Here is a 25378-nt window from a genome sequence, read left to right as displayed (position 1 = left end):
GATTCCAGGTACATCACAAACATGGTTGGTTTGTAATAATGTAGACATCGAAACTATTTGGCTGGCAGAACAGTATACACCAATAATCAGGTTCATGCAATGACACTGCGGAGAATATGTACATAGTAAAGTACTGTTGGTATTTGACATAAGACTGTTATGAGTTTGTATCTTGGTAAGGTTAGCTCAGTGTCCTGTTATTAGATTGCCTTGCAACAACTAACAAAATGAACACAAAATAGTATATAGGCATGCTTTATTTTTGCAACAATGAACTTAAGAAAAGTGGGGCTACTAGAGTCACACAGGACCTCTACATATGAGTGGTGCACAATATGTAATATAATAAAAAATAATGACTGCTATATGGGTCAGATCACCAGCTAATATTGATATAATGAAACCCTTCAAATTAAGAAGGTTAAAAACATACACCAAAGTGATAAATATGATATCCTAAAAACCAAGTAATTTAAAAAAAAATTAATTAAATAAAAATTGAACATAAATAAACATGCGATAATCTTGAATTTTTAAATATGAGCCTACTACATTTATTTGGACAATATATTAGCACGATCACATTTTTATTTAATATTACATCACATATACATGTTTGGATATTTAAGGAAGTCACATGATTAGTTAAAGGGAGAGTCACATGATCAGTCTAGAATGCAATTGTTGAAGCTGATGCGGTTGGAGGTTAATCGCCACCGATTCCGCCTGTTGACCTTTACTAACAGGAATAGAAATCTTTCCAATGCATGGAATATTGCTTTTCTCCATCTGAGCCTATGGATGCAATTTACAATAATTACAAATTTTGTTTTTGTTTGCATGGGGAATCACTAGTAAAGTAAGGTTTGTGGTACACCACCTATCTTGGTGTACACAACTTTACCGAGAACCATATTTTAACAACGTATTTAGGATGTCAATGATGGATGATGAAGTAGATTTTGCTATGTACACTTGACGTCCCAGCAATTTGCGGCAGAAATTGTAACTCTCGCAATTGTTCTGAAAACTTATTATCATAAATATGTTGTCAAAATATGGTTCTCGATAAAGTTGTCCTTTAAATACAATAGTATACTATTATGTGTACCAGCAGTTATTCATCTTTCTGCCACCAGAGGGTTAGACAAACTATTACTACTATAAGTATTTAGCCATCTCTATTGTATACTAAATAAGTGTACAGCAATACAGTACCCGATTCACACACACAACACAAATGTAAGAAATTGTTACATGGATATCTCCCTGGATAATTTACAATAACCTTTCAATATTTTCAAACACTAGTTTATAGTGGTGTAATGCAATTTAGTAGTGTAAACAACTCATTAGAAATTGTTGTGTGAATTGGTTATAAGACAAAGAAAAATAGATTTCTTACCTTGGTGTATTGGGGTATTGTAAAGGCGCAAAAATCGGTTTGAACTTTAGCACCTGGCTTCAAGTTTGTTATAGTCTTTTGCATTTCTCCTTGAAGCTAAACATAATGCATAATATTCATATTTATTTTATCAATTTCCACTAAGGCCCTATGTTAAGCTCTGTCTACACTATCAAACTAGTTTGACAAAAAAAGTGTGATGTGGCCAAATATGGTAGTGATATGCTTAAATATCATCGTGTCCATATATGGGCACATCACATTTTTTGTCACATAAAGTTTGATAGTGTAGACAGAGCTTTACAACGCAGACCAAAGCAGTGAATTCAAAATACTGACCAATCTTGTGCCCCTTTCTCTTAATTTCACAATAGGCACATCAGGGTGGTTCATATTCTCTTTATTTATAAGTGGAGTCTTTAAATGGTATGAACGTACAATAATAATACAGTCAACTCTCCCAATACCAGACACCTTTGGACTGGCCGAATATGTCTGGTTTTCTGGAAAGTCTGGTATTCGGAATGTGTTTTTATTGGTAAAAACTAATTTGAGACCTTTTGACCATGGATGTGCAAGAAACCAAGAAATGTAGCATTTGAACACAAAAATTGTAAAATATATTTTATATACAAACCTTAATCAAATTATCATTCAGCTCATTGAGCCTGATGGCGTTAGCAGCCAACTGGTTAACAGGTCTTGCCTTGGCAACAACAGGTACAACTCCTGGCTTTCTATGGGTGATGTCGATCACTTTTGGGCAAACACTCAATACTTGTACTTCCTATGTGAATGGTAAAATATGCGAAAGATGATTAATATATTGTAATAACTTGGTAGTTATTATATAATATAATATATTTTATTAATGATAAAAAGCATGAAGTAAACTTCAACACGTCTCTTATTAGATTGTGTGATCTATAGGTGTACGCCATGTATACTACATCCAGGGTATGGTTATCATGGTAACCGTAGGCTACCATGTGTACTACTTCCAGGGTATGGTTATCATGGTAACCGTATGCTACCATGTGTACTACATCCAGGGTATGGTTATCATGGTAGCCAGTTCATGTAGCAGTAAACAATGATATGAATATTTTTATATATATTTCAAGAGCAATAGGTCTAGGCCTGAGTAGGTAGGCCTTGGCTTAGCTTTTTTTTTACAAATCTGCAAATTGAAATTTGCATAATTTAAACTATTTATGCCAGTCCCATTAGATTTGACTTAAAGCCTTGTCTACACTATCAAACTTTATGTCACAAAAGTGTGTGATGTGCCTATATATGGGCATGTTGATGTCATATCGCTACCATACTTGGTCAGATCACTACCATAATTGGGCACATCACACTTTTTTGTCAAACTAGTTTGATAGTGTAGACAAAGCTTTAGGCGTAGTGAACTGTATACACACGATTATTATCTGTACAGGTAAAGCACTGTTTATGTAAAAAAGCAACCTAATTAATAATACTATTTGCATCAGTGGGACATGTTACATAATACTTAGCAGTGCTTCACCTTTGGAACAGTAGCACTTACAAAAATTGAGGTGCAGTCAAATATAAACATTAAAAACAAAACAACAAAAAGTACATAATATAGTGATCATGAGTGATAATACCACCATGTGGTTCGTTCTTCTACTCCTGTGGCACAGCAGGATGTGTTTCTTTCTTTGAAGTATACAGGTGCAATCACTTGTTTTTATTACCACTTTATTTGCCTCGTTTTAATCCTTTAGTAATCCACTTAAATATTTTAGTTATCTTGTCATTATATTCGGAGGTCTTTTTTTATTCTGCCTGGTAACAGGATTGACCAATAAGTGCTAGCCTAAAGTTGGCCAGCAACAAACTGTTTGTGTATTTGCATGCCAAGCTTTGAGTTTAATTTAATTTGTTTATGTCTCTATTATCTGAACTCCACAAGTTTATCACTGTAGTACAATTCTTGTTTTTTTATTTTTTTGTATTTTTATGTATTTGCATGTATTTAGTATGCAATTACTGTATTTAGTTAAGAAAGAATGTTCCCTTATTAAATGAATGTGCCAACTGTTAGTTATAAAGTTCAAATAAATAATTTTAAGGATATTTTCTCTTTGTTTTAGAATTCAAAATGGAATTCTGCCAAGTTGGAAACCTTGAAAGAACATTTAAGCATTTAAAAAATGTGATGTGCCCATATATGGACATGATGATGTCATGTTACTACAATATTTAAGCATACCACTACCATATTTGGGACATCACACTAGTTTGATAGTGTAGACATGTTGCGAAAAGTCCAACCCATTCTTACCGATAGTAGAGTTCTGGTCTTCCTATTGAGCTGCATCAAATCGGCATCAGGTTTAGCTGTAATATCTTGCTCTTTTGCAGTTGGTGAACCTGTTTGCGGGTCAAAGGTTACAAATCCTGTCGGGCTAGAAAGACCTATTGGCTTCTTGGGAACGTTCAGTGATTCAAGTCCGTCCATTATTACCTAATAATAACAAAAAATAACGATACTTTTTTATAATTTTTATTTGGTGTTATTTATTAGTGTAATAAAATAGCTGATGCAGACTATTTCTTTATAACCTAAATGTATTATACTTACTCGTAACTTTTCTCCTTTCATTCTTCGGTTTTCTGCTCGTACATATCTGAGGGCTTCGCGTAAACTGTCAATCTGTTATATATATGATAATAGAAGCAAAATTATGCTTTATAGTTACTGTGAATTGAGAAACAACTATCTTAGGCAATATCATTTTTTTAATGATTTGAACCTACCTTCTGTAGAAGTAGAGGCGAGTCCTTAACCGCAGCACCACCAACGAAGCCAGCAGATCCGCCAGTAGTTCCTAGTTAAAATAAGATAATTACAAAAAAGTGAGCAAATTTAATCATATTGTTGAGACATGAATTTAAAGAATTGACAACATGGATTTGTTAATTGAAAACTTCTTGCTTCACAACTACACAGGTTTTACATACCGTATAGAATATACTGTACACCTAACAATGTAACTTCCTTTGAAAAATTATGAAATGAAATATTAAAATTAGTTTAATCTAGGTTAAAACACACTTCAATGCTGTTATACTAATGCTTAAGCTCTGTCCACACTATCAAACTTTAAAATGTGATGTGCCCATATATGGATACGATGATGTCATGTCATTACCACTATTTTGGGAACATCACACTTCTTTTGTCAAACTAATTTGATGATAGTGTAGACAGAGTTTTACTCTCAGATTCAATGATGAAACTTGTTGATTAAATCAAATGATGATGATGATGATAGCAGTGACAATGAGTGACAAAAACCTGTTGATTAAATTAGACGATAATGGTGATGATGATGATAATGATGATGATAGTGACAATGATTGACGAAATCTGTTTAGTTGATTTTAAATCAGTATTCTGTAATTATTCAAAGAAACTAAAATCACTCCATGCCACACTTCGCTAATTAATTGATTTGTTGATTAAGACAACTATAGTCTTTAATAAGCGTCTGAAACAGTTAACTAAAAACAACACAACAATCTAATCTACTGATCTTTCAAAATACTGTAAAGCCAATATTTTCTACTTTTGCTGACGGAGGCTTTACTTACATAGTAGCATTTTATTATGTTAAGTAAAAATCCTATGATTAAAATCTGTACACCTAAGTTGAGAAAGCAAGCAATTTAGCTACAAAGCTAAGCTATTGTATCTATATTTTGTTAACGTCATGCAAGTTTATCACACTTATACCTTCCAGATATAATTTTGCCTCAGCTAGCAATTTTTCCATTGTATCTATAGAAATTGTTCATCAAAATAAAATACATAATTATGCAATCGTACTGTGTTGTATGTTGCCTGCTGCGTAACACAAAAGCATTTAACACATGCTACCATTAATATCTACATATCAAACATCTACACCTCCTACATCAACAAATATAAATTATAGCTCTGTCTCCACTATCAAACTTTATATGACTAACAATAAAATGTGATGTGCCCATATATGGACATGGTGATGTCATATGACTACGATATTTGAGCATATCACTACCGTATTCGGGTACATCATCATTTTTTTGTCAAACTGTTTGATAGCGTAGACCGAGCTTCCCAATTGACTCACCTGAACCAATGCCTCCTGACATCATGGCAGCAACTGATGAGGACGATGTTCTGGTTATGCCTTCAAACAACGTTTTCTTTGAGAGTGTTGTAAGTCGTTGCTTCAACTCTCCTTTCTCTTTCTCTAGGGCATCAATATCAACCTGCATGTGGTCCAGAGTTTCTTCAAACTCTCTGAGAGAGCATAAAAGATTGATGGGCAATGCTTTTATATTAGTAGGTGAAGGTGATGATAACCACTACTTTTAGTTCAACGTAAATAAAACTAATTGAATAAAGAAATAATACATACTTTTCCTTTTTCTTTATAAGGTCATCCTTCGTGTTTAGTTTAGATTCAATCTTTCTCACTCTTTCATCACTTTCTTTATTGGCATTCTCCAGTTTCTTCTCAATTAGTCCAAGACGTACAGCCGCGGCACTAACCTCTTCTTGCTAAAAAAAAAGAAATTTAAAATGGAAATGGACACTGCAGTTACATTCTTATAATTTTTAATGAAAATCTTACAATTTTTAGATTGTTTTGTACCTTAGTAGAATCATTAAATAATACAAATTAATAAATATTTATATAAATGATAATAAAAGTTACTAAGTTTTGTACAGTGTTGAAAATCTGAAATGGTTTGTGGAAATTGTTTTCTGTGTCGGTCTAGCCCTTCCAGATCTGCTAACAATAATGTCTGAGTGTAATGGGTGGGATGAATCTTGTATACAGTAATTGAATTAATTTTCTTAATCAAACCTTGATTTCTCTCCTTTTTTTTCATAGATAAAACTCACCTTCAGTTTCAACAGTCGTTTCAGATCTTTCATTTCCGATTCTCGTGTTTCGAGTTTGTGTCCAAGGCCATCAGAGTCGCATATCTCATTCTTGACCTTGATAGCACGGCGGGAAATCGGCGGTTGGATGTTGTCACGTGGTATATTGGAATCGTACAAGCCCTCCTGCATCGCTTTGCTTACTTGACTCATCACCACCATTGCTTTCATCGCAGAATCTCTAAAAGTTGAAATTGGAAATGTTCATTTCTGTACTAATACTATTGAAGAAAATTGAACAAAATTCTTGGTACCTAAACCAAAGAACATTTAACACAAGAATCTCCGATTCGGCGGAAACGTGTAACATTTATGAAAGGCAATGACTAAATTTTACTATATTTTTCATTATTATAATGTATATTCCTGTACAGAGACCTGAGCCCTCTATAGCAATTAATAGTTTTGCCTTTCTTGTTTGGAGAGGGCACTGTGAAAATAGCTCTGTGAAATGAGAAATGGCTGTTGGTTCACAGATTTTTAATTTCCTCAAAAAAAAAAAATTATCAACTTAATTAAAAGTATATCTTTAAAATCTCACCTGAAACTCTGGTAGGGTCCTTTGTCTATTTTACCATAAGCTACATCTGAAGCTTTTTCAGCTAGTTTCTCAAGTTTCTTAACTGGTATTCCCTCCGCATCTAAAACAATAAAACAAATACTTTTAATATTCAAAGAATACATCACTTTATTATCAACTTTTGGAATTCTTCAGGAGATATGTTACTGCTTATAAACTACAAATCAAACATCACACAATTACTTACAAAAGATTAAAATATTTTTCAAATAATGTCTTCTTTTTAACACAATATTAAGGATTTTCTGTTAAATGTCACAGAATAATTATTTTCCCTATTACCCTTTTATCCATAACAATTATTGTACCTTGAACAATATTTAATTACAGTACTGTATTTTCTAAGTTAGTTGCAAATTATTATATTGTTAAGTGCTTTGGTATACTGTATAATATATTTTGTTAATTAACTGAGCTAAATATGTACATAACTAATACGAAAGTGCAACCTTTATTATTTTCCAGCTATAATGTTTAAGAAGATGAGGGTGTGAGAGTCCCTTACACATTGGTGCCATTTATCATTCAAGTGTACAGAACAGTCAGTGATTACGATGTCTACAAAATTATATAAATCTTTGCCTGCTGCCCTCTACAGTTTTATACAATTTTAACCTATGCACAAATTTATAAATTTCTTATTTCACATATGAATATCAAGATATCAAACTGGTATTAAGCTCTGTCTACACTATCAACCTAGTTTGACAAAAAAGTGATGTGTCCAAATATGGTAGTGATATACCCAATATGGTAGTGATATGACATCATAATGTCCAAATATAGGCACATCACATTTTTTTGTCACAAAAGGTTTGATAGTGTGGACAGAGCTTAAGATGAAAATCATGGGGAAAGGGTACTTGTTTACAAGCTCTAGGGCTTGATTCTTACTATCGACGCAACGCAAGGACATAATGCAACGTAAGTGATTTGACCAATCACAGATTATTATTAATCATGGATTATTCGAACCGTAGCTTGTCATTGCTCAACTCGCTTGCTTGCGCGTACGTCCTTGAGTTACGTCTCTAATGGGAACCATGCTAAAGCATCTAGTAAAGTATTGATACAAATATCAATTCAAATTTGTGAATCTCTACTACCATATTCAGGTTTCAGAAACAAAACAACGAACATTCGAAGTTGAACAATTCAAGGGGTGTTGATAAACATAATAACATAATGCGTTTTTTATTTCTAGCATTAATTAAATAAACATTATGTATGCGATAGTATTCTACCTTTGAGTCAAAGGCTTTAGAAAGGTCGTAGAAAGCAGGCTAGGTGATTCTACAGTAAATCCCCAAATGATGAACTAGCTAAAGTCCATAAGTCAGAAACATAACAACATGGATTGAACCTGCTTATTAAGGACAATCAATAGGCAGTAAAATTGTGTTCAAGTCATTAAAGACGAACTAGATTTCCTCAAGTGCTTTACGACTGAGAAATCCAGATCGGAGGTTAAAGACACTGGAGGATTTCTCTTATATAAAAGTCAACTACATCTAGGTTAGAAGTTAATGTATAATTCAAGGCACTAATGAACTTTGTAAATCCGGGACAGATTCACAAGCAATGACCAATTTAAGAGGTAAATTGCTTAAAGTAGTTGAGCAATTAACAGTGTGCTAATGGGACTTGTTTGAGTGCAAAGGAATGTAGCAACATTGTACAAAGTATAATCGGAAGTTGGGGCACTCTCCAATTAGGTACAACATCAAATACAATTCCACACTTCTGAGGCGTATTTGATATTAATATATCTATACATTTTGTAATATTCGCAACCATTAGTTAAATAATGGACCTACATAGGTCCATGGTTAAATTATCCACACAAAAAAAAGTGCTCATTCACATTGATGGTCAATATTCCATTTTGTATAATTAAGTAAATAATAAGTCAATTAAAAAAATATGTAAAAGTAACAAATATAATAATAATCTGTATAAATCATTATAATTGTACAGAATCTACAATAAAAATAAGTTTGAATATAGAAACATTGTTTTTAAGGGGAAATAGTAATTGTTTTGCTTTAGTTGCCCCTGACCATTGTACTTTGTTTCTGTTCTGTATCTGTTTATTGGTTGAATAAATAAATGAAATGAAATGTATGTTTCTGTCTGCCTGACTACAATACCTGTATTATTTACCAATTTGTCATTGTCCTCTGCAGACAAGCTTATTAAATTTTCATCTAGTCTATGTGTGCTAAGTTTATTTATATTTTGATTATTCTAGTCGGCGCCTGTACATATTAATTTGTAATAACAAAACTAAACATTAACAAGAATCGAATACATAATATAGTCGTTTTATCGAAAAGCGGGTTTTCAAATAAGCACTGTTAAAATAACTGTTCTAATTTCAATACAAAATTTACTGACAAAAAAAGATTGTATAAAAAACTAAAACATATATTTCCAGATGACATGTAAATGTACTTTAAATGACAACTTTGTAAAGAGTGCCCTAGCTCTAAATTTTGTGTAAACAAGTGTTTTGTTCCGGTCAAATCTGAAACCTTTGCTCCACAGTTATTTTTAATTAAGGCCTGCAACACTATTCTTGGTTTATTGACCTGGTTATTAGTTCATAGGTGAAACCTTAGGATACCAGTGATGTTAACTCAGTTTACATCCTTAGCAATTGATACATTAGAGCACGCTCAGACACGGCAGACGTAAACAATCATCTGTGTGCACTTTGAAGCTCACTTTAACCCGCGTTTGCACTTTGTTTCAACTTTTGACCTGACCGAACGAAGCCAAAGGCACTAAGGATGGCTGGTGTTTCTTTACACGGTTAATGAGTAGCCAGCTTATTATAGTTGGAGTGAACCCGGGGGTCAGAGTACTTTCCGGTTCTCATACCCCCAACTGACAGTAATACAGGTCTCTCAAGCAGAATTTAATTGCAATTTTTCTCACCACATTAATTTTGACTAATTAAACTCAATCTGATGGAGGATGAAATATGAGCCAATTTTACGCATGAGTAAACATCTTTACAAATGGCATAGGCTTATTATTAAGCAAGAGCTCTTGTCAAAATCTAAGCTGTTTGTCAATACCTCAAAACAGAATAGATTACAATTGCACTGTTTTCGCTTGTCACGCAATCCTTATAACAAAGCAGTTATTGTTATTAAATATGAGATGCAAAAAAACAGAAAAAAAGGCATATATTAATATATTTAGTGATACAATATTTTAAATTATGGAAATATTAATTCATTATGACGTATAATTGTTTATAATGCCTATTCATATAAAGTTCATGAAATGTATGCCATACCTTTCCACATATCACATTATTTTATAATTCAGTTATTCACTACCTAATTCAATTATCAAATTCCATAAATTATAGGCTCACGCAAACTAAAGTCATTAATATGATCATAAATTTTCAACAACAAAAAACAAAATTGGGCTGCTACACTGAACTTTTAAATTTTCTAATAAGTCGATATTAAACAAATTAAACTCAGTTATTGAACTGTGATACAACAGAACCCTATAAATGCGGTTTGTCAACAACATAAAATGTCTTGGTTTAAAATTAAACAATGTACTCTGTGGTTTATGGTTTGATAATCAAATTAGAAACTATTCTGAGAAAAACCACAACTGATACTTAATTTCTAGATCATACCATTTTCCACATGGGTTAAACCTCACAAAGCATTTCCTTATATTCAACTAATTTGAAGTGGAAATCCCTTTTAGAAAAATGGATTTGACTCAAAATTGTTCTTCTACACTACACTACATTGTTTTAAAGCATTATTTTTAGAATATGATTTCAGACTATACCATTGTTGTTAAGGTATTTCTTTGTGAATAATTACGTAACAATCTTATTAATATTCAAAGTTACCCTATCAAAAAATGAGCATGACTCAATTTAATTTATCATTATTGTATTTTGGCCGACGGCTGGCGCCAACGACAATGCCTATTAATTGTTTTATTTATTTTTTTAATAATGGATGAAACTAAGCCAGGACGCATGTTTTTTTTTTCCAGGACGAACGTGGGCAGAAGTCATGAATAATTCATTACCTTAATTATTTTCTATTATAAAGAATTGAAAGATAGCTGATCTACTTCCTAAATATACTAAACCTAACCCTCTAAATAATCTCTCTCAACTATTAAAAAAAACATGTTCATGAAAGACCTCGAACCGAGGGCTTCAGCGTAATAGGTTAAAGCCTTTACCACTAGACCAAACATTTCGGTTGGCAAACGTTGTTTACACTAATTATTTAATCTCTCTGCATTCTTATACAGCGCCCTCTATAATGTTCCCTATTATGTCATAATTAATCATGAATTATTCTTGATTTCTGCCTGCCCACGTTCGTCCTGGAAAAAAAAATTACGCAGCCAGGACTGTTTATAAAGCACCTTGATTGGTCCTATCATTGATTAAGGGCTTCTTCTCTCATCCAGTGCCCACCTTATAAGCAGAAGAGAGGCATAAGCAGAGGAGGAGAGGCACAAGTTAATACATATGAGGCAGATACTAGATGCAGGGCCTGCCGTAAGAGTCAGCTGATTTTCAACAACATTACAATTTAACTATATAGTTAGTTGGAAATAAAGAAGTATCTTATAATAATCTTCAGCAGCATTTGTATTCAAAGTTTCAAGATTTTTTAATTCTAAATAAAATGATACTTGACTGGTTACTGAACTTTATATTACTATATATTTATTATTTGTAGTTGAAAAGCAGGTCGTTAGATAACCTTATGATGTTAAAAATTGCAGCTCTAAAAAACATTTAAAAGTGCATTTCACAGGTCATACCATTTATGGGTAGGGTCGTTTCATTTTAAAATATTTTACTGAAATGAAATAGAAAAATAAATGGAATAGGCTAAAAAATATCTACTGTGATTAAATATCTTTTTTAACTTGTTACGATTAGGGGCAGGGAGGGGTAGATGATACCTATAGAGAAAAATAGGGTGAACCTATGTCCACATCAGATAGGGCTTATCTTAATGGATCCATGAGTTTTTTTAATTTTCTGCTCTTTTTTTGTAATAAAAATAAAATAAAATAAATTATAAACATTTGCAGAATTACAGAAATAAGAAAATCATAACACAGTTGTTTAAAAAATATATATAAAGAAAAAAAAAATTACAAATTCTAAAAATAAAATTAGCAAGAGCCTATAGTACAATTTTAGGGCCTATATTACAAAAGACGCACAAAGTTCAACATTTTGAATCAAAATGGCTCGTTTCCATGTGTTTTTATATTATCCGATAAAAAAACAAAGAATAATACGTTTATTTGCGGTCATTGTACATTGCAGTCATTCTACATTGAATGTACACCTAAACTACCAACTTATAAAATATTAATTACTGTTTTAATTAACGAGAATTATGATTGCCAAACTGTAAACATATTCAATGTATTTAATGAATACAAAATTATAATAATGTAAAACTGAGAAAAGTGTATACGGTTCATTCTACTTATTCGGTGCAACAAGTCTACGTCAGGTTAAACATGGCATAGGCCTTTACATGACCTTGGTGTGTACTCTAAAAGGCCACGAGCCGCTGTTAAATAATATTGACATTAGAACAGTACATTTACTGGACTAGGCTTGTCTTTCCCTGACAGATATGGTTATACCTTTGTCAATGAACTGAATGCCCTCCGGTTATAAATTAACAACTAAAGCAAAGAAAAAAGAAGAAGAAAATGGAACGATCTAAGTACGAAAATTTAAAATATAATTAATAAAAAATAAATAAAAGTAGAAATATTTATCACATAATATTATATAACCATGTTAAAATCATTATCAAGATAAAATGCTTGATATAAACTACACCTTCTTATTAATGGAACCTTCCAAACTTCCTTATTTTATTTTGCAGCAACAAAGAGATAATAGACTATACCATTTAAAAACTGGAATAAATACACATTATTCTTTCTATGTAAATAAAAACCACAGAGTTAAATAATCTAAACTTGATACAAAGTACATATTGATAGATTTATATATAAAAGATGAATTCTAATTGATAAGATTGAATATTGTTAAAAATGGAACATTCCAAATATAGGTAGTGTAGTATAGTACAAATTTAGTTTAATCCAAAACCAACAGAACACTGGGGTTATTGTTGCGATTATATTGAACTAGGAAGTGTCTTGTTAACTTCATAAGCTTCATTAGGTAAACCGTGAGAATAGTCTGGCCTTGCCAATGGCAACAAAAATATATCTTACTTGACATTTTCGATAATGTATGGATAAACACAAATTTAAAACCCCTACGAAGCAAATGGTATTTTCCAATAGGAACATGAGAACTGGGTTAGGGTTATTGAAACCATAACAGTCAACAGAAAAAATATTGAAACTGAAAGCATGTTTTCAGTTTGCTTGAAGCAAGTTATTAGTAAAGGGTGAAGGGCAGTATAGAATTTGCATTTAAAATAAGATACATGGCAAACCGAGCCGAGTGACCTGTCACCCTACTGAGAACCAATTAACGGTACGCGACCGTTAAAACAGTAGTTGTTTGATATAGCGTTTCTTATAACAGATCAATGTATTGAACGCTGTCGTTGCATTTCAATATGGTCTAATAGGCAATGAAATCTAAACCTTTAGCTAAATTTAGATTTATAACTTCTCTGGCATTTAAAGGGGAAAAATGTCTTTAAATTGTAGGGATATCCATATAATATTAGTATTTTAATCCAAAAAAAATGTAGGAGTTTTAGCTTAATGTAAATGTAATTTATCAGAGAAATTTTAAAACGAAAAATGTTGTGAATTAAAGGGACATTTACTATATAACTTAACAAATAAGAAAAATTGTATATTCAAAACAAAATTTGATCATACCAGTTCTCAAAGTTTTTTTAAACAATGTTATAATGAATTAAGATGCTATAGAATGTAGAGACGATGATGATATGCACCACACTGATACAGTGTAAATGATCTCAACTAAAACTAAATTGGAATCTTCCACTATAATTTTATCAAATATAATGATTGCCTTTTTCAGAAGGCAAAAGGAAAATTGGAATCTTCCATTTTCAAATTGTTAGAAAAATTTAAAATCTAATTATTTCTATTTAACACCAAAACATTTTTAGAACTAATCGACATTGTTACTAAAGAGCATTTAAATCTGTCTATAAACAAAATATAATAGAAAGAACATTAACTGGAATATTCCATTAATGTATATCAAGTTTGATTGACAGCAGGCCGAGTTTTAATACCAACCAGACAGAATTAAATTGGAATCTTCCATTATAATCAAATTTCATCTTGAAAAATAATTCATTAAGACTTTAAGACAGAATGGAATAGTCCAAAAGTGTATTACACTTTTAATTGACTTTCACAATGTTAACAAGTTGTACTAAATTCACACATCCTAAATTAAACATTTATGATGCCTCGTGGATTGGCAATAATATACTGCACTATTTTTTAATAGATATAACTCTAAAAAAAAGTACTAATGAAGCAATTACAAAGAGATTGTACTGTATTGTATTGTATATATGTCAATGGTACTCCATGGTATTTCAAAATATTGCAGTCAATATAAAGCTCTGTCTACACTACACTATCAAACTAGTGCCCAAAATGTGCCCAAATATGGTAGTGATATGCTCAAATATGGTATGATATGACATCATCATGTCCATATATGGGCACATCATATTTTTAGACAGACAGGGCTTAATCCTAAAAATATTTATTGAGAGAGGCATATTCAGTATCTGTGTACTGTAATACGGAAGATGTTTGAGCATTTGGAAAAGGATAATTCTAGTCTTAACTTTAATTAAGCTCTGTCTACACTATCAAACAATGAGACAAAAATGTGATGTGGACATGATGATGTCATATCACTACTAGTGATACCATATTTAAGCATATAACTACCATATTTGGGCACATAAAACTTTTTCTGTCAAATTAGTGTGATAGTGTAGACAGAGCTTTACAATAAGGAAGTATCTTGTATTTGGCGGTATTAATATTATTTCTTTTTTTTAATGATGCCAATACAGGAACAATAAATATTAAGATTATTAACCTTTTCATCCTTCTTATGTACTTTTTGATATACCATAGGAAGAACTATTCTTAATATGAGAGTTCACAATTGGAATTATGATAGCCTTCTAATAATGATGTTGTTGTATAATATATACAAGGGAAACGCACTTTATAAAAAGGTAAATTGAACTAAAAAATACAACAAAAAGAAGCCAAGGTTCTTTAGTATTAATATACAAAAGTACCAATTATTGATTTTTCTCTATACAGTATTAATCAATTCAAAAAATGTAATTTTAAAACTATGGTAAGTGCATATATACATTTAATTGTATGGAATATTTATTATTAGTGCAAAAGCTTTATGTCATTAACCTTCTGTAATAAAAATGAGTATTTGTATTTTACAGGTGAAGATGAAAGTGCTGTGGCTGAACTAAATGACCTATAAATGAACTGAATTGATCTAAACGAACTCAGATGAAGAAAGGTTAGGAGAGAGTAGTCACTGAAACAGAAGGTTAAAGATGCAGTGACTGAGAGCAGTCTGACCTCACTCCACCACGGTTGAGGAGGAGAGGAGCAACGCAGCCAGCGACTAAGACCCTAAAGCTGAACTGCATGACCTAAAAGCCGCATCAACGACCTTAAACCTACTTCGTTGACCTAAAGTCTACTTTAAAACCTCTCAAGCTTTGTAACAATAATAAGACTTTAATTAATCTGATCAATTCTAATGCCACTGGCTGCACTTTTAAACTCAATTTGCATTAATCATTAGGCCTGAATGCGGCAACTAATATTAATTATTATTTTACTCCTTGCTAATAGCTTTTTGAACTTGGATTACCCTGCCTCAAACTCAACCGTGATGTATAAATGAATAAATTTCATACAAGGATAAAATTTCCATAATAGTTATTATATCCATTATTATTATTTTCCATTATAATACTAATGAAAAAACAACACAAACATGTGTCTAAATAAGAATGCTCTCCAATAAAATTCTATGTTTCTTTTTTTCAATGACAAGAAAAATGCCATAAATAGGAAAATATCTATACCGTAAAATCGTAACCCCGAGTTATTTATTCTTTGACTGTTTTTTAGGGTGGGTTACTATTAGAAGGGGGGTTACTATTACAAGATTTACAGTAAATGGAATATACATTTTACAATTAATAATAATATATTAATTCATATAATAACTGTTGGTTCTATGTAAATAGTGCTTGATATAAGAAAAATAAATGAATTAAATTTGATTGATGAGGGTCCACAAAGAGGGTCAACAAACGACTAAAAATATACTAAAAATGTTTTATGCCATGCACAAAATTATGTCTGTAATACCATTGAATGAACAATGACATTATTTTACATTAATTCCTATAACTAATATACATAAATAAATGTCTATTATATTACATAACCAGATGTTCTGTATTTATTGTGTTGTTTGTAGTCAATGCCGTGTGTAACTATATATATCCTGAAATTATAAACATGACCACAACAAAGTTTATTTGCTTTATAAATATTGTTTTAAACTTTTTGATTGTCAGAAATGTCCTGATTGCAACCTACTTGTTCGCACTTCAAACGATAATCAAATAAACACAACCACAACTGTCTACTGCATGGACTATTCTCTAAAAGGTAAGTTTTTCACATTCAGCTTATAAATATATCTACCATAATCATATCATACACCACTTTAATAAAAATGGAACAGTCCAATTTGTATCAGCTTGATATCATATCGGCTTGTTCTATTATGCAAAACAGGGAATGTGTAATTATATACTAACTTGTGTTGATTGAGAAGAATGAGTTAGCTCCCCTAGGATAAAGTGAGTGAGTCTGGCATCAAAGTGCCATGTCTGGGTTACCCATTGCCTAGAGATAGTCTACTGTAGGGAGTGTATTTCAAGTGGTGATCACGGACAACCTGATGGGCGGCCGCTTCCCTACTGCCAATGTCTTTATCCTATATGCTTGCATAGTTCATGTAGTTTCAATGACCGCCAAAGAGTGAACAACCATTAGAATTCATTGTAATAGGTTGTTAACCTCTACAATAATAAACGAAAGAGTTGAATACTCTCATCAATGTATTCACGTAGTCCTATAATTATCACTGTCATTGTAAAACCTCGATAATTGAGCTAATTCGATTCTATAGAGTAAAATACGAATAAATTACATATTTATGATGATTGTGTAGTGACCTTTTAAAAGACTAAATTGCTTGAGGAATATGTTCACGATGGTAATAAAAAAAAAAAAAAGAGTTTATGGTTCTGTTGAAATATCGTGTTTTAAATTTAAATCCCCCAAAAAATCTAATAAATGTTTTTAACTTATACAGTCATACAAACTGTGCATTTGTATTGAGCACTTTTGTCTAATATATTTGGCTTATACATAACATGCAGTGAATATTATATATAACAACATTGTGTAATAAATGGTCACAATCCCCCCCACGATTATTGTGTAACAATGGATTTAATGGAATTAATTTTTGGTCCTTTTTTATACTTGAATAGTATCACCCTAATGTAATTTTGGTTGTTCTTAGCAAAAAATAAGGTGGTTGTTGAGGTGGTTGAACCGTGTCTAGATTTAGATAGTACATTTCAGCATGCATTGTAACCTGTTGCTACAATGCATTGCCGTTCATTTCAAAGCATTTAAAACACATATGGTATCGAGTCTTTAAATCAATCAACATTATAATGTGATAATTGTTACCGTTGGCCTTTTCATCAACAGACCTAAAAGTACAAAAGCCCAGTTTTATATGAAAATATAATGGTAATCTCATTATATTTAAGAAAAAAAATTTATGAATAATCTACAGAAGGCTTGATTTAAATAATAGAAACTAAAATATAACTATTGTCAATTAAGACCAACATGGAAGACAACATACATTGTCACAGCATAGAGGAGTGATAGTATTTGATTTCAGATATATTATGTAGAAGATAACAATATTCAAACAATATTTTCATTGTTTATAGACTCCAGAAGACCCTTAACATTTAACAACCGAAAATCTTGAGATTTTCTGAACTTCACTTTATATTTATTGCATTGTGGGATTAAAGGTTCGAGACCAACGCTTGTCGCATTGCTTGTGTCCTTAAGCAAGACACTTTATATATATTTCCCTCTCTCCACCCAGGTGTACAAATGGGTAGTGCTGGTATAGGTCAAAACACCACTGCTCTGATTACTAGCTGCAACATTACAGGAGCTGTTCTATACATGTTAGATCCAATGACCGGGGTAATAATATGAAGCGCTTAGAGTAGAGACCTTGGACTGATTGACATTATTACATTATAACCACACAAAGCTTACTCTACAAGTACATCATTGTATGAGCAGTGATGTAAGAAAACATAACATATGTTACAGAAAGCCAATATTTGATAGCAGTGAAGGTCACAGAAAGCAGGGATCAAACCAGGAGGAGGAATGAACACTATAATTGCTGAACAGTAGGAGAAATCATATTTTCATATGACTGAATGAACTTGAAGTGTTAATGAGGTCAAACCTGGTAATCAAATGACAAAATCAAAGGTCACTAACCAACAACATCTCTCTTCATTCTTATGCTCTGTCTGCATTTCCAGTTAATAGTTATTTAATTATTTTGCAAGCCTATTTTATCAAGGTCACGTTCTATTTCTAAACAACAGTAGGTTATTGATATTCAATATAATACCATAACAGGACCCTGGGAAATCGTCAATGTATATGCGGGTGCTGCTCTATCATTACAACTACCACTATTTTTCTAAATACATAGTTTTATATTGCCTATAATAATACATTGTATGGTATAATAAATCAGTATTTTATATTTATTATGGTTTCAATATCATTTTGTGATGCTATAAAAATACTATTAAATCTGAGATTGGGGTGATTGTACTGACATGAAGTTAAGAACATTAATATTGATGTATGTAATTATTGGGTGCAGTAGGGAGGTAGACCCACCTTCTAAAGCTTCCACCCATCCTATAGCTTATGACAAGGCCTTCCTCCCAGCCCAATTTCAATCAACCGCAACCACCTAAAAAAACCTCTTGGTACCTAAATAAACACTGTTTTATCTTACCTTTAATTTTTTTATATAAATTAGATTTTAACACTCATCTCCTAAAAAAAGTAATCATACTGACATAAGTATAAACATATAATCACGCCAGAGACATTTTTTCATACAACTAAACATACGGAACTTTGCCAATGAGCTATTCTCGATGCAATTATGACATCATGTTCCGAAAATAAGCACTGTTTCAATAATTTGACAGTATAATTTATATATAAAGATAAAACCTATTTATGGTATAATTAATAAGCCCACCCTGGGATATGAGTGGTATTTCTTTACTGACAAATAGACACTGAAATAGATTTGTTCACAAATTATGTTCAGGAACAAGCCCATCCTCAACTCGAACCAGTGGAATAATCATAATATCATATTTACCTAATATTTAGATACATATTAGAAATTAATTTTTTCAATGAATGAAAACAATTATAACAGCAACTACAGTTCAAACAGTCAATTCAATATACTAAAACTAAATTAATAATTGTAGCTATTATGTCATTCAATGTTGTCTGAAATGGTTGCTCTACTTCAGGGTTATACCACTAATCCAACAGGGAACTTGAACTTGAATATAAATTAAAAACCTACAAACATTAACAATACTTGGAATGTACCATTATGTATTATACCTATGATATGACTCGATGAATAAGTGGCTTGGTACAAGTCACTGCCAATCAAAGGCCACAGGCGATATCCTGGGGTCACCGAGAGGTGAATAAGCCAGAGAAAGTGCATATTTGATAGACTTAAGGGAAATCCACTTTACTATAACACTATTACCATGACTACATCACTGCATGCACCTAATCAAGGCTTTACGGAGCATAAACAATCAGGTAAAGGTGTTTTGAAATCATACCCTAAGGGCCGTTTTGATCTAGAGCAAAAATTATTAGTTATATCACGTTTCACTGCCCATTATATAATGCATTATTAACCTTAAAATTAATTATTGTTTGTTTAATAATAAAATATAATTTGAATGCACTTAATGCATTATTTTAATTTTTTATGAAATAATTGTTGACTTTTTAATATATTATTATCGCAGTTTTCCAAAATCATAAGTTCCTAATAAATTTCCTTATTCTCATCTAAAATAAAGAACACATTTCCCTTGCTATTCTTAAACATAGAGTTACAGTAGTATCAACAATGTTATGAACACTACCAAATCTCTACAATGATATATAATGGTATAATCCAATCAACATAATAAACCATTCTAATGTATCAGATGAATTTTTCACCAAAAATCAATAAATTTTTCCACAATTAACAGCTTTTTAGGACAGAAAATAATAACTATTGCTGTAAATTTCCAATTCGCATCCTCTTCTGTTGGTTATTATACAATGAATCCATTATTCATAAACAAAACCCTTATATTCTAATAGAATAACCTATCAGACTAAATGTTTTACCCTACTCGGAGTATTTACATTAGAAGCTTCCATTATTTTTAGGGGTGTCATTAATAATATTCATTTTTTTCAATAGTACAATGTAGATACAAGTTTCATAGCATTGTGACAGAGTTCAATACTCTTTTAAACTGTTTTGCATTTCAAAATTGTCATATTAAAATTCTTTCATATCAAAATGAAACATGCATCATTCAAAATATCACCATGCAAGTCAACGCACTTTACATCGCACTTTTTACGATCACGCACACTCGTTGACAAGGACACTCATGCAAGAACATACTGTACTAAGTAGTAGTACCATGATGTGTATAATATTACACCATCCATGGTATTACGCATTCAATTCAATATTATTTATATTGTATATTACTAATTGCATAAATTACTAATTGCATATTATTATAGGTTAGTGAAAATCTTTTTACAACCTTATTGCAAAAAAAAAACTTTCATTATTTTGATTAAATATTTTAAACAAGTAGAAGGGTAATTAATATTATTTAAAGACACCTTCCCTACAATTTGTGACGTTTTGTAAAAATAATACATTATATTACTTTGAAAACATTAAACCAGGTCATTCCTTGTCTTAAATGTACGTTTTATGGTAAATTATGATAAAAAGTGAGAAACAATGCACTTTACCTAGGTAGCTCGCGGCGACTGACCTCTCGTGGACGGTCTTTAGGCCTAGTCTAGCTAGGCTTAGTTTTGTAGGCCTAGCTGGTAAACATCGGTAACGTACGAACATCGTACGCGAGCTATATACCTAGCCTGACGTTGTATAGTTACTGCATTAATTTTCTTTCTATTTTTGCCAGTCTCCGTTGATACAAATTGGGGAAAACCCGGTATTTTCGCTGAAAAGTTAGGAGTCTTCCATTTGTTTTGGTCGCACGATCGATCGAAAAGTTGGTGAATTACAGAAGAAAAACAGAAATATCAATCCGCGCGCAATGCATTTTGGGATTTATAGCGGGCCGCTATAATTATTAGAATCGACTTATTTTTCACATTTTTAACCATTTAAAGACGAAAAAAGTTATCGCAATAGGACCATATAGTATTATTTTTAGATTAAATATAGTTTGTGATCTTAAAATAGATCTAAAAAACATAGGGAAGGTGTCTTTAACCAAATTAGTTTTTTTTTTCTACATAGTGCATCTCATTATGATATTCGAACTTCTGTTAATTTATTTTTAATGCAAAATAATTGTATAGCACAAAAAATAGTACTACCGGTAATGTGTTTTGATTTTAAAAACAAAAATTTGCACAAAAAAAATATTTGATACAACTAAATTAGTTTTTACATTTACTTTTAAAATGTTTTATATTTTGCATTCTTTAAATAATGCTTTTTTAAAATTATTAATATCATGAATTCATATTAAATTGATATTTTTGGCAGCATGAAAGTAAGAATAGTATATTTTATAATAGTAGATTTAGTATTAGTAACAAACCATGCATCATGCATGTATAACTTATATATGTGAATCACAAACAACTGAAAATAAATAAAATAATAATAATAGGGCATTCTTATTCTCACTTCAAACAATACCACACACAGATCCAGTCAGCCATTCCCCTCACTTAAAAATTAAAATGGGATAAGAAATTAGGTTTAGTTTCACACTTCATTTTATAATTTTTAGGCCCTGTCTTCCCCCTCCTTATATTTAAAATCTTGGATTCACAGCTGACAACATAAACCGCAAACACTGATTTCTCTCAACAGCCCTGTCATTGCAATATTATAAAATATATATGATCTTGGTTGCATATGAGTCTTAAGCACTGCAAATAAAGTATATATAACAAAACTAAAGAATGTTATTGTTAGAAATAGCTTCCACAGATTAATAATGTGATCATCACAGCAAGACTATGTGGTATTTCAACAAACCTTCATCCTCCTCTACTGGTTTTGTGTCCTTTTTCTTCTTCTCTGGAGTTCTTCCTGTACAAATATTGTCAGGGTTTTTGCATAAAAAAACTTAATATAATCCTAACACCCGTTAAAGAATTACAATATTAGCAGAGTCCCGGAGCTTATGGGGGTCGAAAAAGGCTATAAACGCCCAACCTCGAGCATTGGATGTGGAGTGCCACTTAGGGTTTCTAAACCAGGTCTGTACGTTACGCCACTGAATATTAGGGTGAACATTGTTATTACATTGTAATGTTTTAAAAAACCTGTAATACATAATCCAAATAAAAATAGAATTGAAAAGTGTATTTTAAAAAGTATTACAATATCTACAATACCTAAAATCCTAAGAAATACATTACAGAAAGAAAGATCGTACCTGTAAGAGATCCAGCAATGGTCATAGCTTCTTTACCAAGACTTCTCAACGCATTCACTAGAGTACAAAGACCATCTGAACTTTCAGATAAGTTATTCTGAACCTGAAGATAAATAAACAAAACCCTAATATTTAATTTAAAGATTAGAATAAATGTATAATATGGCCTCATAAGTTGAAATACAATGGAACTCCTCGTTTAGGATACCTTACTAAGGGGACACTTCTACAGAATAAGGGGAAATATTAAAAAAACTACTGCTAACGCCTGTTCACACTGTACACACCTACAAATGGACCACCTCTCAATGATTTGTTGGGTCATGAAGGTGTGATCTTAAAACGGTACAGTCGCTACATTTTTAACCTGCACTATGAGGTAATTTCCCGATTGATCGTAATCAAAACGGTACTGGGTATGGTCTACTAGCTTTTCTGCTCCCAACTCGTCATCCATTCATAGAAGCCTTGATGAAGTAAGCCTACCTGGTGGTAACCATAGAAACGAGATTTGTAGCTTTGAAACTTTTTCACTAAAGGCTTTCTCAAAGCTCATAATTCAGATAATTCAGGTAATTCAATACAATAATATGTACTACTTTTTCTACTTGTAAAATGTTATATCACAATGGTAATATTCTGTTCCTTCATATTCTTTGGCATGAGTATAATGACAATAATGATGATTGCAGAAGGATAATATAGAAACTTTATTATCATCTTTATCTTGAAAGAATTTCATTTAGCTTCGATTTTGTATAGATGACAAATTTCGTTTTTGTAAAAGCACAAGTTAACGGAGTACTTACTCGAACGTTTCGATCTCTATCAGAGATCCTTCTCAACTGACTGCGGAGTGTTAATGCAGCTTGGTCATTCTTGACGTCATCTGTTGATGACGTTGTACGCCTCCGGTTGTAGGTTGGAGGTTGTGCGGGGCTCGGCCAGGTGATGTGTCTATCAAATCATTGTACAAATGCGAGAGTTCGTGGGCTCCAGTGTCCCGGTTCATGGTCTTCTCTTTATTTCTCCTTATATGTAATGATTCTCTAATCTGTCTGTCTTTGCGTTTAGGCTCTTTGGTTAAGATGGTAGCCTCCCAGTTCGGTACATGATTGTGTTTTATGACATGTTCTGTAATGGCAGATTTGTGTATGATCGAAGATGTGGATGTTCTGGAGGCCCTAGTCATTACTCCCCCCGTGTTTGTTGTAACATCTTTTTTGTGATCATTAATTCGTGTTTGTAATGCCCTCCCTGTTTCCCCAATGTAAACTTGTGGACAGTTGCGGCAGGTGACTTCGTAGATTACTCCACATGTATCCATCTTCTCGATTTTATCTTTTGGGTGGACGAGGCTATTCTTGATTTTATTTTGGGGTAGGAAATAGGTTCCGACATTGTGATAGGAGAGAGTGCGTCGTATTCTTTCTGCCATTCCTTTTACATAGGGGATTCCTATGCTACCTCGCATCTTGATCTTTTCCTTCTGTGGTTCGTGTCCTTTGTTCTTTTTTCTTTTTCGGTTTTCCATAACTCTCTGGAAGGACCACTCTGGATACTGGCAGTTGTGTAACGCTTTCTTGATGTTATCCATCTCAACTTTCCTCAAATCCATATCTCCCACTACCTTCTCAGCTCTGTCCACAAGCGTGTTTATAAGCCCCAGTTTGTGTTCGAGTGGATGATGTGAGTTGAAATGTAAATATTGGTCTGTGTGAGTGGGCTTCCGATAGACTGAGGTGGTAACTGTTCCATTGTCATTGAGTGTGATGAGCATGTCCAGGAAAGGTATTGTGTTGTTTGTCATCGATTCTGTGGTGAACTTGATATTGTCAGTTATATCGATGTTATTAAGATGTGTGTTAAATGTATGTACTGTACCTATGGGGATGATAGCTAATACATCATCAACGTATCGTTTCCAATACACAGGCTTGATGTTAGTGGGTGCCGTGTTTATGGCTTGATGTTCGAGCCACTCTAGATACAAGTTCGCCAATATAGGACTTATTGGGCTTCCCATAGCAATGCCTTGTATTTGCCTATAAATGTTACCATTGAACGAGAAATAGGTTTTGTTCACAATTAAACCGAGGAGCTCCATTATGTCTGTCACATGTAGTTTAGTTCTATCCAGAAGTGTCGGATCTGTTGTTAGGCGATTTTCGACAACTTTGAGGGCCTCTTCTACTGGTGTTTTTGTAAACAGAGATACTACGTCAAACGAGACAAATGTTTCACTTGGTTTGACTATTATTTCTTTTAGTTCACTCGCCAACTCTCCTGAGTAAGTTACATGATGTTCTGTGTTTCCGACAAGCGGACCCAGGATTTTGGTGAGGAATTGTGCAACGGTGTAAAAAACGGTGTTGATGTTATCTACTATAGGTCTTAATGGCCAATTTGGTTTATGTATCTTCGGAAGACAATAC

The 25378-nt window shown here is 32.3% G+C and overlaps 1 protein-coding gene across 5 annotated transcripts in view; it reads right to left on the bottom strand.

Moving 5' to 3' along the window:
* Window positions 1-240: 240 nt before the first annotated feature.
* LOC140046390 (dynactin subunit 1-like) overlaps window positions 241-25378 on the bottom strand; it is a 41081-nt gene continuing 15943 nt past the window's right edge. For 4 of the 5 annotated variants that reach the window (XM_072091026.1, XM_072091027.1, XM_072091028.1 and 1 more), the window contains 12 exons: window positions 22944-23046; window positions 22541-22594; window positions 6919-7018; window positions 6339-6558; window positions 5848-5990; window positions 5557-5729; window positions 4199-4269; window positions 4023-4094; window positions 3723-3905; window positions 2043-2192; window positions 1406-1501; window positions 241-795 (listed from right to left, as the gene is read on the bottom strand). In XM_072091026.1, coding sequence (XP_071947127.1) covers window positions 658-795; window positions 1406-1501; window positions 2043-2192; window positions 3723-3905; window positions 4023-4094; window positions 4199-4269; window positions 5557-5729; window positions 5848-5990; window positions 6339-6558; window positions 6919-7018; window positions 22541-22594; window positions 22944-23046 — 1503 coding nt within the window. In that variant the 3' untranslated portion in view covers window positions 241-657. The remainder of the gene's footprint in view (window positions 796-1405; window positions 1502-2042; window positions 2193-3722; window positions 3906-4022; window positions 4095-4198; window positions 4270-5556; window positions 5730-5847; window positions 5991-6338; window positions 6559-6918; window positions 7019-22540; window positions 22595-22943; window positions 23047-25378) is intronic. The other variant, XM_072091029.1, reaches the window with a different exon arrangement.

Source organism: Antedon mediterranea, chromosome 4 (assembly GCF_964355755.1).
Source record: "Antedon mediterranea chromosome 4, ecAntMedi1.1, whole genome shotgun sequence".
Taxonomy (NCBI): domain Eukaryota; kingdom Metazoa; phylum Echinodermata; class Crinoidea; order Comatulida; family Antedonidae; genus Antedon; species Antedon mediterranea.
This window is presented reverse-complemented; position numbering and strand designations above follow the sequence as displayed.